General features: G+C 40.0%; 1 protein-coding gene across 1 annotated transcript in view; it reads left to right on the top strand.

The window, feature by feature from the left end:
* MAST4 (microtubule associated serine/threonine kinase family member 4) overlaps positions 1–15,713 on the top strand; it is a gene marked incomplete at both ends in the record, with an annotated part of 550,061 nt that overhangs the window by 512,773 nt on the left and 21,575 nt on the right. The window contains 8 exon segments of the mRNA XM_084233151.1: positions 327–465; positions 1,754–1,886; positions 2,729–2,894; positions 4,700–4,801; positions 11,488–11,610; positions 11,795–11,907; positions 14,011–14,138; positions 14,471–14,706. Coding sequence (XP_084089277.1) covers positions 327–465; positions 1,754–1,886; positions 2,729–2,894; positions 4,700–4,801; positions 11,488–11,610; positions 11,795–11,907; positions 14,011–14,138; positions 14,471–14,706 — 1,140 coding nt within the window.

Raw genomic sequence — 15,713 nt, 5'->3', positions numbered from 1 at the left:
AAATGAAAATAACAAGACTAGGTTGCCTAAGATCTCTCTGCCGGCAAGAGTCAAAGCTAAGATTTGAACTCAGGCAACCTGATTCCAGAATTCACATTTTATACTTTATGCTTGTGTTAAATTGTTACCATGTTCCTGAAATTATGATGGAATTATTCTAAATTAATTAGAAATGTGATCATTTAACTCAGTTTCCAACTATGACTATGATATGCCACATCTGTGGTAGTGGCCATTCCACTTTGAAATTCTATAATTGAAACTCAGAATCTTCCTTAATCCTGACTGATAACTGCTCCTGCTACATCTTCTCTTATGTTTTATAGGGGGTGACTGTGCTACTTTAATGAAGAACATGGGTCCTCTCCCTGTCGATATGGCTAGGATGTACTTTGCTGAAACTGTCCTGGCCTTGGAGTATCTACATAATTATGGAATTGTACACAGGGACTTGAAACCAGACAAGTATGTACACTGATGAAACATCTTTTGTTTTTCCACACCACTCAGAAAGTTGTCTTATGTACATAAAAAATGCTTTCTCTTAAGTTGATTTGGCACAGTAAAAAATTCTCCATCATGCCTCCAAATGAGTTATTTTAAGAGTATGCATATAGATTTTTTTAAATATATAATCCTTTACAGGCAATCATGTTTATAAGAAACAAAAGAAAAGAGATGATTATTATAAAGCCATGGTTAGTTATTTTTACTTTTTATAATTGTGTAAACTTTTGAATTATGTAGAATGCTGTTACATTGTCCCCTGGATAGTTTGTATATTTGGTATTAAACTTAGATAATTCTTATTCCAAGGTAATATATGTGATATTATAGTCTATTTTACTCACAATTTAATTTTTTATTTAATTTTTAATCAATGTGGAGTTCATTTTGGTGTTTGATTTGAAATATAGACTATCTTTCCCCAAATGACTAGCTATTCGTCTTGACACAATTTATTAAATTTTTCATGTATTCTCCCCTAATATGAAATGTCTCTCAAGCATTACAGATTGTGTGAAGGTTTCAAATGTGCGGGAAATGTTACAATAAAATTAACTCATGTTCATTCCAAAAGAATTGGAAAATACAAAAAATATTAAAAAACTTTACTCATATATTACCTAAACAATGACAACTATTAGAATTTTGGTGTATATATTTTTTGACATCTCTATTAGCCTTCAATTATTTAATTGATTACAATTTTATTCTTTTCCCCTTCAAGTGAAAAGTTATAAAGATACAAATTGATAAGAAATGTAGATTTGATACTTAATGAGTAGAAATTTAAATTTGAGCCATAAGTTGAAATCTCAAACAATGCTATATTAATCTGTTACCTTAGTTCTCATCTGAATTGCAGATGGGTTCTTAGTTCCTGCTGTGCAATGTGGGATTATTGATATCCCTTTCTCTTCTTTTTCTTCTTCCGAAAATGGGAGGATATCACAGTTTCATACTTGAATTTTTCTAAGGATTTGAGGTTGTAAATGATACTGTGTGGATACTATAGCAGAGAGGACCTGTGCCTGGTCTCCATCCCTGCTTTGTGAATTATTTTCAGCCACCAGGGATGCAAGTGTTTGACAAATTCTTATGAAGCTCTGTCTTCCTAGGTTAGCCTTTGTAGTAAGTTTAATACCAATATAGTAAACATTCTTACAAACTGACAGGAGGCAGAAAGCTGAAGAAAAAAAAAAGCACGCTTCAAAGTGAGTTTTATAATGTATATCCTTCTGCTCCTTAGTTTATTGGTCACCTCCATGGGGCATATAAAGCTGACAGATTTTGGATTATCCAAGGTGGGACTAATGAGCATGACTACCAATCTTTATGAGGGTCATATTGAAAAGGATGCTCGAGAATTCCTGGACAAACAGGTAAGCTTGCATGCTGTTCAGTTCTATAGAGAAATACAAAGAACGATATTGTCAATGAAATTCAGCATCCGTTTGTGTAGGCCATCTTCACATTAGGGCTGAGGGTTTAGATGTCTGTATCAGCCTTACATTTAATAAAGTGCAAATTGCTTCCATTTTTCTCCCTGGGCCTCTTTGAACTGTCCGCTCATCCACATTCCTCCCCCAGCATTATGGTCTATTAGCAAGACGAACGATCTAATTGCACACAAGTGAGAGTGTGAGAGAGACAAATGGAAAACTGTTTTTGTAAGGAATTCAGGAGTCTCAGTAGAGTACTCGTGAAACTCACAATGCATCATACAATCACGGGTGCTAGAATTCGAGCCATGGCCCATTTCTCTTTGAGCATGCCTCATTACCATGTGCCCACAATCTGTTCATTGTAAAGTTACTTAAGGTAAACACATCTCAACTGTCAGGCTTTTATGAAGTAACCGGGGTGAGACTATATTTCGGTCATATAAATATTAAAACTATTTCTGAGAGTGATAGATAAAAAATATTGTTTTAAATTGAAGATTGCAGGCGTTTTTAATATTGTAAGTAAAACTACAAAACAGGATCGAATTCTGTTGGAAATTATGTATTTCACATTGTTTAATATTGGAGCAAAATTTTAAATTTCCCTGTTTTCGTGTTTGATGCTAGAGATACCAACTTAGAGTTCTTCATTCTTTGTCTGTGGGGTTTTGTGTGGTTGAGCAGGTGCACTCCGGGCAAAATAATTGGTGTTTAGTCATCTTGCTCATTGTAATTCATGTCTAATATTCCAATTATTGTAATACTGCAATCATCTTTAGGTCTGTGGCACACCTGAATACATTGCACCAGAAGTGATTCTGAGGCAGGGCTATGGAAAGCCGGTAGACTGGTGGGCCATGGGGATTATCCTCTATGAATTTTTGGTTGGATGCGTGCCATTCTTTGGGGACACTCCAGAAGAGCTATTTGGACAAGTCATCAGTGGTAAATATCATCAGGAGTTCTCTTTAAGCCACTATTGGGAAGCCTCTATATAATGTAATTTTGTCGAGTATCATGGTTTTTACGACTAAAATGTTAACCTTTTCAAACAGTTTAGTCAACAAATTAAAAGAATTCAGTCATCATAGCACATAACTTACTTTCGGTATCTCAAGAGAACAATTTGTGCTGAAAATTGATCAGAGGAAGTTTTGTTAATATGGAATTTGGAACTGTACTAGCAATGTAACCAACTTGTATGGTGTGCTTTTTCTGCAAAAGAAATTGGTGTGGGAGTTGCAAATGATTTCTAAGTCCAGTCTTCCTTTCCAGAATAGGAGAGTTGTAGCAGGGAAGAAAAGGTTAATGTGGGTAACATTTACGTAAATGGGAAAAATCACTAATGGCACAATGAAGAAATTAACAAAAATGTAATAACCCTACAACAAATGTCTAGCAAATAATAAATAATGAGAATGGGAAGGAAGCAAATTTAATCCACAGATTGTTAATGATTTTGTTGGTAGTTGTTATGGTGTAATGTTATTTCTGTAACAGCTGTTCATCTTTCATTTAAAATTCAATAACCTTTAGATCTTAACCTGTACACTGACCCTAACTATTGTTATGTGGCTTGTGGCAAAACTAAATGATAATTAAATCGGCTCTATTACTACCCTACCTGCTGTTTTTATAAGTTTCTCCCTGCATAGATCAAAAAGGCCTCTCTTCCTAAATTTTGTCAGTCATCACTGGCATCTTCACCAGCCATCAGTGGTCCATTCTGGACTAAGCTTACAATCCAGAATGATATGAGGAGTCCCTTAATCACAGCATTATTTTCTATCATTGACTCTGCAAGCCAGGCATATTTATAAACTTTAACAAAGTAGATTTGTAAGTTGCCTGCAGTGTATAACCCTTTTATACAATATCTGAGCTGTTTATGGATTTATAACTAGGCTGTTTTCTGATATACCAAGGCCTGAATGGCAAGAGGAATCAACTGTTTAATTAACACAAGCAGCAAATGCTGGCTTTGTTCTCGATGCCTTACGGCTCAGATGCATATTCATGTTTTATTTTCCAAATCAGATTTAAACTGCAGCAGAGGAAGCTAGAGGCAGGCACACACAGAAATAACTCATGTTTTTATTGCATTTCCATACGCACAAGCACACACACCTATCTCCAGGCAAACTCCTTTAGAATGTAGAATGTATTCTAATATTTATGACAGATTTTAAATACTTCCATTACTATGATTACTTTGCATTTTTTTTCTTCTTCAGTCATAGTATTTTCTAACCTTTCCTTTGTCTCTGGAAAGTGTTATATTTTTTAAGAATTATATTTTTCTTCTCAAATGTGAAAAACTCTATGGTTGTGGCCAAATTCCTACTTGGCGATTATAGGAGAGAAAATTTCTCTGGATGGGCAGCCACCTGAAGCACAGGTGTTAGGGTTTCCACTATGGTAAGTTCTCTTGATAACTACAAGGAACAATTTGTTGGAACCTAATTCTGTGAAACAAAGATGAACCATAAAAGCATATGAAGGATACCGTTCACTGAAATTTCTCTCCCTCCCTATGAAAATCAGTGCTGGTCCTATCTTGTAAAGCTCCCCAAACTTGATTATACCTAGAAATCAATTGAATGTCTTGTTAAGTAAGAGATTCTGCATCAGTAGGTCAGGGGCAGGAATTAAACTCCTGTGTTTTTATCATATTCCCAGTGGTGTCCATACTTTGGGACATGGGCCACCTTTTGAGCAATAAAGTTGTAAGTGACATTTCTTCCTTCCAGATGAAATCAATTGGCCTGAAAAGGATGAGGCGCCACCACCCGATGCCCAGGATCTGATAACTTTGCTTCTCAGGCAGAATCCCCTGGAGAGACTGGGAACAGGTTAGAGCACATGTTATTATTTTGCTAATATGCAAGAAATAGTGTCTATGTGGAGCACTCTGAGGTTTTTGTTTGTGTTTTGTTTGTTTTTTTCAGGGAAACATCTGTTAGTTGATGTAGAACATGACTACAACACAGTATAACAATAATGTTCTGTATTTTTTTTTTCTCTGATTCAGAGCTGTGTATACGTTAGGAGGGTTGTTTTTTGCTGTCTTTGTGTTTTGTTATTTTTTACAAAACAAATTATTCTCAGTTTGTTTCAGTACATAGAACTTGTCTAGAAGAAAACCTCAAGGGCACATGTTAACTCTTCTGTTTTGAAAAGCTTGCATCTTAAATAATTTGAAACCAAGGATTAGAGACGTGGATCTTTTTTGGCGGGGGAGGGGAGGACAGCTTTCTATACATTCTCTAAGCATTTGACCCAGCATGTTTCTATCCACAGGCTCTGAAACTGGTTATCAGAGGTTGAGTGCCTGGGGTTGACTTATGCTGTCTTCCCCCTTCCCTATGCAGTCAGCACCATGGTCTGACAAAGAGGATTAAAAAACATTAACTTTCAAGATTAAGGCTGTCTTAGATTTGTTTCTTGCTAATTATTTTTCCTGACAGATATGCTACCAGTTTTCTGTTTCTGCCCCTCTTTCCTTTTCTTCTTTACATTCTGAATTGACAAACTTAACAGATCCCAAAATAGAGTCCCAGCCTGCCCCAGTATGTGAATTTATCTGGAGGTTACTAAATATTAAATATAGACACACACACACACACACACACAGACACACACACACACACACTGCAGATAGTATCCATAATTTTCATGAATAAAAATTGTTGGCTAAATAGGTTACTTACTCTGAGCTAGTTTATTCTTCCCCATTTTAATAGAAATAAAAGGATACATTAAATGATTTTCTTCCCCCTTTTTCCTAAGACAAAAATCATTTGTAACAGCTCCAAATACTTATTTTTTTCTCCACTTTTGCCCGTAGCTGCCCCAGTTGCAGGGCTCTTGTTCTTGCTGAAGTATGGACTGCTGTTAACTAGAGTTTACGATGATGCATTAGAGCCCATGGCCCAAGTGTGTTTTTTTTTTATAAATAAAGTTTTATTGAATACAGTCATGACATTAGTTCATGTATTGTGTATGGCAGCTTTCATATTACAGTGGTAGAGTTGAATGATTCTGACAAACTATGTGGGACAAAGCCTAAAATACTTACCCTTTCTATCCCTTTACAGAAAAATCTTGCAGACCCTGATTAGAAAATTCTAGAAGGTTTAACATCAAGGCTCATGTTTTGAGTTTAACGTTGGCAAACATTTTGAGTTGAACCTGTTATTGGAGTACTATGTTCTTTTTCCCTTTTTCAGTGGATGAATGGGATCTATAACTAAGGAAGGCTGTATAAGTGGAAATTAAGGGCATAAACTCCAGAGTTAGATTACCTGAGTATAAAATATGGCTGTGTGACTATGGGCATGTTGTTGTCCTTTCTGTACTTCACTTTTTTGTCTATAAAATGGATCTTGTAGTACTGCGCCTCACAAGATTCTTGTGAGGATTAAAAGAGGCATCCATATAAGGCTTATCTTAAAACAAGGTGTGACACTGCTGCTGGCACTATTGTTTTTAGTATTCTGCATATATACTCTCATCCTTTCTCCTTTGAACATGAGATATAGAAATGGTGCTAGTGCCCCTACCTTTGAGTGGTTGAACTCTTTGAGTACAGCAGATCCTTGAATAAGTCATTTCATTCAATATCACTTCAGGATAACTTTGATGAGAAAAAACAATCTTGGCTGATGTTGTGCAAAACAATGTTCTTTAAGGATATGGTTTTCATTATACTGTCATTTTGCTTCAAGTTGCAGTTTCCAAGAACCTATCAAAGATGTTAAGTGAGGACTTACTGTACTTTGCTTTCTTTCCACCCTGTTTGGTTTTCCTCTTGTCTGAAGTGACTAGCAAACTTGTTCTTTCCCACCCTCTGTGACCTGCAGTCAGATTTACTTTATGGTTCAAGAGATCTGAGTGGTTGTCAAAGAATTGGTGTCAAGCTTCTGTATGAGCCTAAGTATTGAGCAATGATTTGTACTCACTTGAGCCAAATACGAGTAGCAACAATACAACTATCTCTTTGTCCGTCCTAATAAACTGTCCCAGACAAGTGTTGTCCTAAGGTATGACTAATAATGTATTAAAATGGCCACACCCTCCTGAGGAGTCCCTTCCCTTCAGTATCCATGTGTCAGTCATGAGAGTTTCCTCTCTGCCATTTCTCTGAGAGTACTGGATTCTTGATTATACTTGACGTAGCAGACAGGGCCGTGATGATGGTCAGCAGTCCTTATATTTGATATGTTCTGCATTATCGCTCAGCACATTTTCTCCTTGACTGCTACTTCTGGTCTTTTCAGGGCTTGACAGTTTAAGAAACAAATCTCCTAGCAGAAGCTCAAAAGAGACATTTAAAGACCCTGCCCAAGCTCTTAGCATTGTCAAGAAGTGCTTGCCAAACAGGCAGGTCCAATGTGACAGTCCCAGTAGGACCCAGAGAATGAGACTGAGACTCCCGCAGGCCTGCCATGCTGCTTCCAATGACAGCATTTTGGATTTAATGCATATTTAGCGGGCAAAATAATGCACCGTGAAAATGTGCGAATGCACATTTGCCCGAGAGACTAGAGGGGCTGAGAAAAGGAGTGTGAAGAACATAATGGATGTTTAAGAAACTTCCATGAAAGGAGAGAAAAACTCAAGGGAGAACATTAGTGCCAAAGCATAACTTGCAATTTGGGAACTTGTTGTACTTGAACTAGATTTTTTTTTTAATTTTAATTTGTGGACAATATATGATTTCTGCCCCCAGATGTGATCATGGTATTTCTCCTATCACCAGAGCATCCGTAGTCCATCACCATATTCCCTTGTGCTCTTCACCCCCTCACCCCCATTTTCACTCCTCCCTACTCACTCCCCCTCCTCTCATGGATGTCTCAAATCTATGGTCAGATTTCAAGGTTTGTCTTTGTCTGACCCTCTGTTTGGGTTCACTATATTCCACATGTGAGTGAAACCATCCAATATTTATTTTTCTCCTGACTTATTTCATTTAACATAATCCCTTCCACCTCCATTCATGTTGCCTCAAATGGCATGAGTATGTATTTTTTGATCACTGAGTGATACTCCATTGTGTGTATATACCATATCTTCTTGATCCAGTCATCTGTTTGGGGGCAGTTAGGTTGTTTCCATATCTTGGCTATTCTAAATAGTGCTGCTATAAACAGGAGTGCGGGTTTCCTTTCAAATTAGTATTATTGTGTTCTTTGGGTAGATTCCTAGGATTGGGATAGTTGGGTTCCGGTGTTTTGAGGAACCTCCACACAGATTTCCATAGTGACTGGACTAGTTTACTTTCCCACCAGCAGTGTAAGATGGTTCCTTTTTCTCCACATCCTTGCCAGCACTTTTTTCTGATTGTTTAATATGGACCATTCTCATAGGTGTAAGGTGGTATCTCCTTGTGGTTTTCTTTTGAATTTTCCTGATAACAAGTGATGATGAACATTTTTTCATATATCTGTTGGCCATTTGTATTTCTTTTTTTGGTTAAATGTCTATTTAGCTCTTCTTCCCATTTTTTGATTGGGTTGTTTGTTTTTGTTGAGTTGTATGAGCTCTTTGTAGATCTTTGTTATCAGTCCCTTATCAGATGTATTATGTACAAATATTTTCTCCCACTTAGTGGGGGCAGCTCTTCATTTTGGTTATTGTCTCTTGCTGTTCAGAAGCTTTTTAGTTTGATATAGTTTCAGGTATTTATATATTCTCCTTTGTTTTCCTTGCTTCTGGAGATGAGTTCTCAAAGGTATTTCTGATATTTGTGTCAGAGTGTTTTGCCTGTGTTCTTTTTTGATATTTTAAGTTGTTTACATTGCGAATTGAGTTTTGTGCATGGTTATGAGGTAGTGGTCTAGTTTCATTCTTTTGCATGTGGCAGTCCAGTTTTCCCAGCAGCATTTATTGGAGAGACTTTCCTTTGAACTAGACCCTTATACTTGTAGAGAACTGAGTGGCAGCCCAGTTCATCTGACTTCAGAGCTGGTCACATGTGACTAACTCCCAGCCATGTGCCAACTGGAAGGTCTTGAGTAGTTTCTTCAATGCTCTGAAAATGGACATGGAATTCACCTCACTCAAAATAATGGTTAGGACTAAATGCAAACATGTACTTGAAGAGATCTAGTACATTGATCTGATACATAAGATGAGGTTAGGAAATGATCGGTTTCCTTCCACTCCCTTCAAAGGACTTCTGACAGTGAATGTTGTCATTTGTGTGAGGTCTGCTGACTGATGATTAGTGTTTGGTTCATAATACTGTCATTCATATTGCACTGAAAGTTTAACCCGAGGGTTATTTCCTCCACCCCACAGTTCCCTTTAATTCTTTTGTTACCCATCTCTGCAAAAATACACAAGAAACAGAACCCATTGTTAAGCAACCTCTTCTCAGTGGGGCACAAAAGCCAAAGGGTGCGATTTGTGAGCAGGGTTAGCAGTGGGCTGTGATTCCTTGGGAAGGACCCCTTTGTCACCATCCATAGAGATAAAGCAAACATTTCCACTAACTTGGGTCCCAAAGGCTGGCAGGCAGGGAAGAGAAAAACTTCACACGGGATGTGGTCTAGCAGTGCCATTGCAGCCTGTGACTCTGGAGAACTATGCTTTTCTGGGTAAAAGTGTGTGACCTGGTATCAAAACTGTCATTTGGTGTGACCCATGAGCAGCGGCTGAAGCCATAATCCTTGCAGTACAGTACACAGACATGAAGTGACTCGACTCAGCAGCATGAGAGATCAACATTTCAACCCTTTAGCTGCTCCAAAAAAAAAGAGGCCTAGGGGAAAATGTCAGTGGCAGTTGCATTTGGAGATATTAATTGGACTACTTGATAGCCAGGACATATGGAAGACTGGGGTTGAACTATGCAGAGGCGTCATGAGGGCAGCCTCAGAATTTGGCTGTTAGGCTCCGTTCCCCAGTAGTCGCAATTGGGAATCCATTTGCAAATCAGTGAAGAGAGATGTCAGGGTAGGACACAAACTAAACATGCCTTCCCCTCACGTGGGTTATGGCACCATGGCACCAAACGTGGAGTAGGTGTTGTTAGACAGAACTCTGTTCAGCTGATCCTTAACTCATGTCTTATCCTTAGCGTCCCCATCCCAAAATGAAGCTGGTAATGCCTGCGTGGTGGGATTGTATTCAGTGGTTCCACTGAAGTGATCTAGAAGCTCTTTGCATCTAGTAGAATATTTACAAAGTCAGCCCTCAGATCCTACCTGCCAGTGCTATTGCTGTTGTGGTCAGCAGCAGACATCAGTACTCTGCTGTGAGCATGGAGACTCTTGGATAAAAGCTTATCAAATATTTTTTGTAAAAAATCCATTCTCCCTTTTTTAGGGTGTGATTTTCCACTTTGCTCTTTTCTCTCTTACCCGTTGTTTTTAGAGCACTGGTTTCCCCCAACAGAGTTTCTAACCCCAGCCGACCTGTGCTTTGTGGGGCCTGTGGGGACAGAACCACATCGTTTTACCACACAGGCAGCTTCCGCACCCAAGAGCCAAGCCCAATTTTCCTTTCAGCTGCATTTCTCATCCTGGTCCTTCTGCACTCCACTGTGGCCAAGATGAAAAGGAGGGGTGATAGCTGCACTAAAGAGGCACTTGTATCACACCTAGAGGGGCATTTCCTACTGGGGAGGTTTATTAGACTCTAGTCTTAGTCTTGTGAAAAATCTCTCTTCCTGGAGTTTTCTCAGATTCAATTCCTCCTCATCTCCTTCATCAACTTGTGCTGGTGGCAGGGCAGGGGCCTGATCTTGTGCTATTAGAACTTGTGTATCCTCTCCTTACCTGGGTTGGAGTGTAAAAGTATTTGGATAGGACCTGCCCTTCAAAATTACTCTTTAAAATCATGAAATTAAAAACATAATTAAAAACTAAATTAAAAACATAATTTCATTGAATCGTGCTATCCTGCTAACTCAACAAAAAGAAGTATAAAGCTTAGGAATTACGGTTGGTTTTCATCACCTGCATTACAAATTTGCCAAACAGGTTTGCTGTTTTCTTATGACTCTATGTAATCTAATTCCTACCTATGGTAATCAACAAGCCAATAGTATTGAATGGTAGCCATTGTATCTTATTTAGGAAAAATTCATCTTTATTAACCTTACCTCTAAAGAAAATGTTGCAGTGAACACATTTTGTGCCTTGTTAGAATTTCTGTGGGCTGATAATGAGCAAGGCTGCTTTGGGCCAACGTGAGTCCACATCCCTCGGTTCAGCGTAATGTGATTTTAAGTGGCCGCATCATTAACCTTTGAAAAATGGAGGGCGTCATGGAAAAATTAACAAAGAAAAACTGTGCCATGGCAACTGCTGTTAACAAACTCAGATCTCCTGCTGACAAATTATGGGGAAGATTTTGGGAGGTTTTGGTTGTTTAACTGAAAAAGCAAGCTTTCCATGCATTCTTCATTTCTCTGTTAATACGTCTTTTTGACTGTTTCTTTGTTGTTGTAGTTGTTGTTTTATATTTATGTTTGCTCAGATAGTTTAACACTTTCCCCTCTGTCCTTTCCCTCTTCTTTCACCCCCAGGTGGTGCATATGAAGTCAAACAGCATCGATTCTTCCGTTCTTTAGACTGGAACAGTTTGCTGAGACAGAAGGCAGAATTTATTCCCCAACTGGAATCCGAAGATGACACAAGTTATTTTGATAGTACGTACACTATCTGACATAAATCATTATTTGGCCTTTACTTTGTAGAAAATTATCTCTCCGTTTCTGCTAGAACCAGAGGGTTCTTAAACATAATGCTATGTGGATGTAGAAACTCATACTATATCTAAATTAAAAGCTGAATTCTCAGTAATTGGAATTATTCCCAAACATTTTTCTGCAGCTCGGTCAGAGAAGTATCACCACATGGAGACTGAGGAAGAAGATGACACAAATGATGAAGACTTTAACGTAGAAATAAGGCAGTTTTCCTCATGTTCACATAGATTTTCAAAAGTAAGTGCAATATGATTTAAAACAATGGGCTTGCTCTAGGATGATCTCCCAGTGACTCCTCAACAGCAGGAGAGGATTAGAAAAAACACCTACTCTGTTCGCGGAGTGGGGGATTCTCCTGTACTTAAAATTCCTTTTTTTTTTTAATTTTAATTAATTTAATTTTTTTTAAGATTTATTTATTTATTTTTTTAAATGTATACAAGCACTGGGTACAGTCAGAGGCATGGGAGGGTGAAAGAATTCACCAGAGCCAGAGCGGACAGTAGAACAGACAGAGTGATGAAGCACACTGCTGAGGGGAGCAGCGGGTGGCAGGAGAGGTCTGCGCACCATGTGGGACCCTCCTCTGGTGGCCGGGGAGCAGCCGGGGATTGAACCGGCGCTGTAGAGGCTGTGGGCAGCTTCACAACCCAGGGCTCAACCGCTGTGCCACCGGGGAGTCCCTAAAATTCCTTTTTGTTTAGGAAAAGTCACCACACCATCATCTTGATAATCCACAGCCCCTGCCCCCCTCCAGGAGTACATTTCTATATTTCACTCTCCCGTGGTTATTATCTCGTTTTTCTTAGAGGTGCAGATTTGCGCTTAGTCATGTTTTTGGAGTACTGATAGCCATTTGCATGCTAACCTTGCCTTGTATGCCAGGCTGGGTTCTCCCTTCCCCGCCCACCATTTCTTTCATCTCCTAATAAGGAGCATTGAGCTCATTGTGTAAGGAGCCCTCTCCTCATTTTACAGAGACTAAAACACAAAGGAGAAGTTCAGTTCTTGACATAAGCAGAGACACTTGGGGTCTGTTAACCGTGGCCTGAGCAAGTCACATAACCAATAACAGAATCTGTAAACTGTGTTAAAGAGAGAATAGGAAGGCAGCCTAGAATTTGGGAAATAGAACATGGTCATAAAATTGATGCTGAAGAAAGATGCCTTTTTTCTGTTAAGATAAAACACAAACAAAACAAAGAAACCTGATAGTCCTGAGTGAATGTAGGGCTCTGAAAAAGTGAAATGAACACCCAGGGTTTCCTTTCTTCCTTCTGTTGCTCTCAGAACTGAGCATTCCCTGTGGCTGCGGCACCTTGCATGCTTGCTGTTTAGCTTTTCTGTAGCATGTGGTGAATTTACAGTGTTCTGTGCCATTTTTCTAAGTAACTACTTAGACTGCATCTGCAACTTGGCCAGCACTGCCCTCCTTGTTCTTAGGAATGACAGGGACAGGTAAGTCCCTTGCAGGGAGTGGTAGGAAGTCTGTCCTAGAGCCAGGAGAGCAGAGTGCAGGACTAGTCCCTACCTATTCTCTGACCCACCACAGCCACCCTTAAAGACTCTTTCCTTCCCATTGGCTTCTGTTCTTTAGCCATCTTTCTCTAAACTCAGTGGATTCTAGGAGGTCACAGAGCCATTCCCATGAGAACAGCCAGTGCTGAGTCAGGGAGTAGGAAATATTTCCATTACTGGACTCTCAGCCTCTGTTGTACCTTCCATCTTTCCTGTGGTACAGCAGAGGTCAGAGGTAGGCTGAGATCTTGGGTTTGCCCAAGCTCAGATCTTCTTCCGAAATCCCTGCACCAGCGTAAGAAGCTGCCTATCTGTAAATGTGATTTATCAGCCAAACAAATATCTGATTCATAACCAAATATGCGTCTCACCGACATACCCCAGGCACGCAAATCTTGAAACAGTTAATTTATTCTCTTTGCACCCAATTCCAATTCATTTTTCTCCTTCCCAATCCTGACTTGTGGCTAGTAAATCTTTTTCTCTGTGATTTTTGGTTTTTGATTGACTTTATGGTTAAAAAGAAATGTAATGTGTGTGTGCATTGATCCCAGGCCAGGAAACCCCAAGATATCTATCACAAGCTATGCTGAGAGGGTGATGAATTCATAGCTCCCCACTCCAAAAGAAAAGGAAATTATACATTAACCCTTCATCCCAGAACTTGAGGAGAAAAAATTGGAAAGTACTTTCTCAATCCACGGTCCCAATTTTAACTGTAGTCATGTCTTACTCTCAGGTTTTTTTCCCCAAGATTTGGGGTATTTTTCTGACAAACTCTTTCAAGAAGACATTAATAAGCACTGACTACTTGCCTTCCAGGTTTTCAGCAGTATTGATCGAATAACTCAGACTTCAGGAGAAGAGAAGGAAGACCCTGGGGACAAAACCAAAAGTACAACTCTGCCGTCCACGGAGACCTTAAGCTGGAGCTCAGAATATTCTGAAATGTATGTGAAATGCCTGTTAAGAAATATCATTGGCAGTGGCCACTAGAGCAGTGTGTCTTAATCTTTAGGATGCCTCACAACCACCTGGAGGGCTTGTGAGCTTGTGAGTGCAGATTGCTGGGCCCATTCCCCATGTCTCTGATCCAGTAGACCTGGGAAGGGGTCGGGGATGGGACTGAGAACCCACAAGTTCCCAGGTGATACTTGTCATGGTAAAGCACTTCACAAAACCCTGCACTTGGCTCATCCAAGTTCCAAGTTTCTTCCAAAATTCTCTTGGAACACAGTCTCCTGGTGTGTATACGTGACTTTGTTCTTTGTTTTTAATTAAGGCAACAGTTATCCACCTCCAACTCTTCAGATACTGACAGCAACAGACATAAACTCAGCTCTGGTCTGCTCCCCAAACTGGCTATTTCAACAGAGGCAGAACAAGATGAAGCCGCTCCCTGTTCCAGAGACCCCCATGAGGAGCCAGAGAAGCCAGTTCTTCCTCCTGCAGAGTGTGCTCAGGAGGAGCCCGAGGTCACCACCCCAGCCAGCACCATCAGCAGCTCCACCCTGTCAGGTAAGCCTAAGGCCTGGTGCCACCATCAGACGTCATCCATCATGCTGAGAATGGACTGCGTGCTCAGAGTGCAAGGCGGCTGTGACGGGTGCTTCGTGCTGTTAGACTCCCTCTGTGACCCCCCCTTCTTGGGCTTGGGGATGAATTCCTAACTACTAGCTCAGATGGCTCAGGTTACTCCTTAGTGCACAGCGGGCTAGCCGCCCTCTGACTCTAGGAGGCACCCTTGGTTTTCACAGCCAGGTTTCTGGGGGATACATTGGTGGCAGTCAGAGCACACTAAGGGAACCTATTTTTGGTTATTGATGCAAAGGCATGTCTTGTGATATTGCATCTCCTCAAAGTTAGGGGTAAGGGACGATATCACAACTCAGCTGGTCAAAATTACCCTCAGAGGTGTTTCACATGCCCCGCCAGGTGCAGTGTTAGGACAGTTTTCTCTCTAGTATTGGAAAGTTTGGTTGTTTGTCTATTGGAGCTGGTTTTTGTTAAGGGCCCACACTAGGCTCAGTGTAGCAAGGTGCTTCCACTGTGAACTGCACAGGTGCCTTCTGTGCATCGTGGATGAAGCAGGGAGAGGAGGTCAGAAAGCCCAGCACAGCTCAGCGTGCTTTTCACGCATACAGGAGATAGCTCCATGGCAGACAGAGATGACCTTCCCAGTCTGGAGGAAGAAACTTGTGGGACATGTATCACTGTTTGGGAGGCAGTCGAGGGACTTGGCCCTTTTTTGCAAAGCACTTTCTAATGTGACTTGTGTGGGAAGTAACCTTCCTAGCAAACACTTGATGCGTTGGGGATACTTGCCGGCCCTTAACTGTGGCGGTGTCCTCATTAGTTAACCAAACCTGTACCTCCCTCAGAGCAAGTGCTTTTGGTGCATTTAAAATATTATTTGGCTTATAAAAATTTTATGCACTACCTCCCCTTCTACAGGGGTAATGTGCATTTAGGTTTTCTTAAAAAATAAGACATGGCTATGGCTTGCGGTTGCTGTAATAAATGTT

Source organism: Talpa europaea, assembly GCF_964194135.1.
Source record: "Talpa europaea genome assembly, chromosome: 5".
NCBI classification, from domain to species: Eukaryota; Metazoa; Chordata; class Mammalia; order Eulipotyphla; family Talpidae; genus Talpa; species Talpa europaea.
Note: the sequence above shows the minus strand (reverse complement) of the source record. Positions and strands in the feature narration are given on the sequence as shown.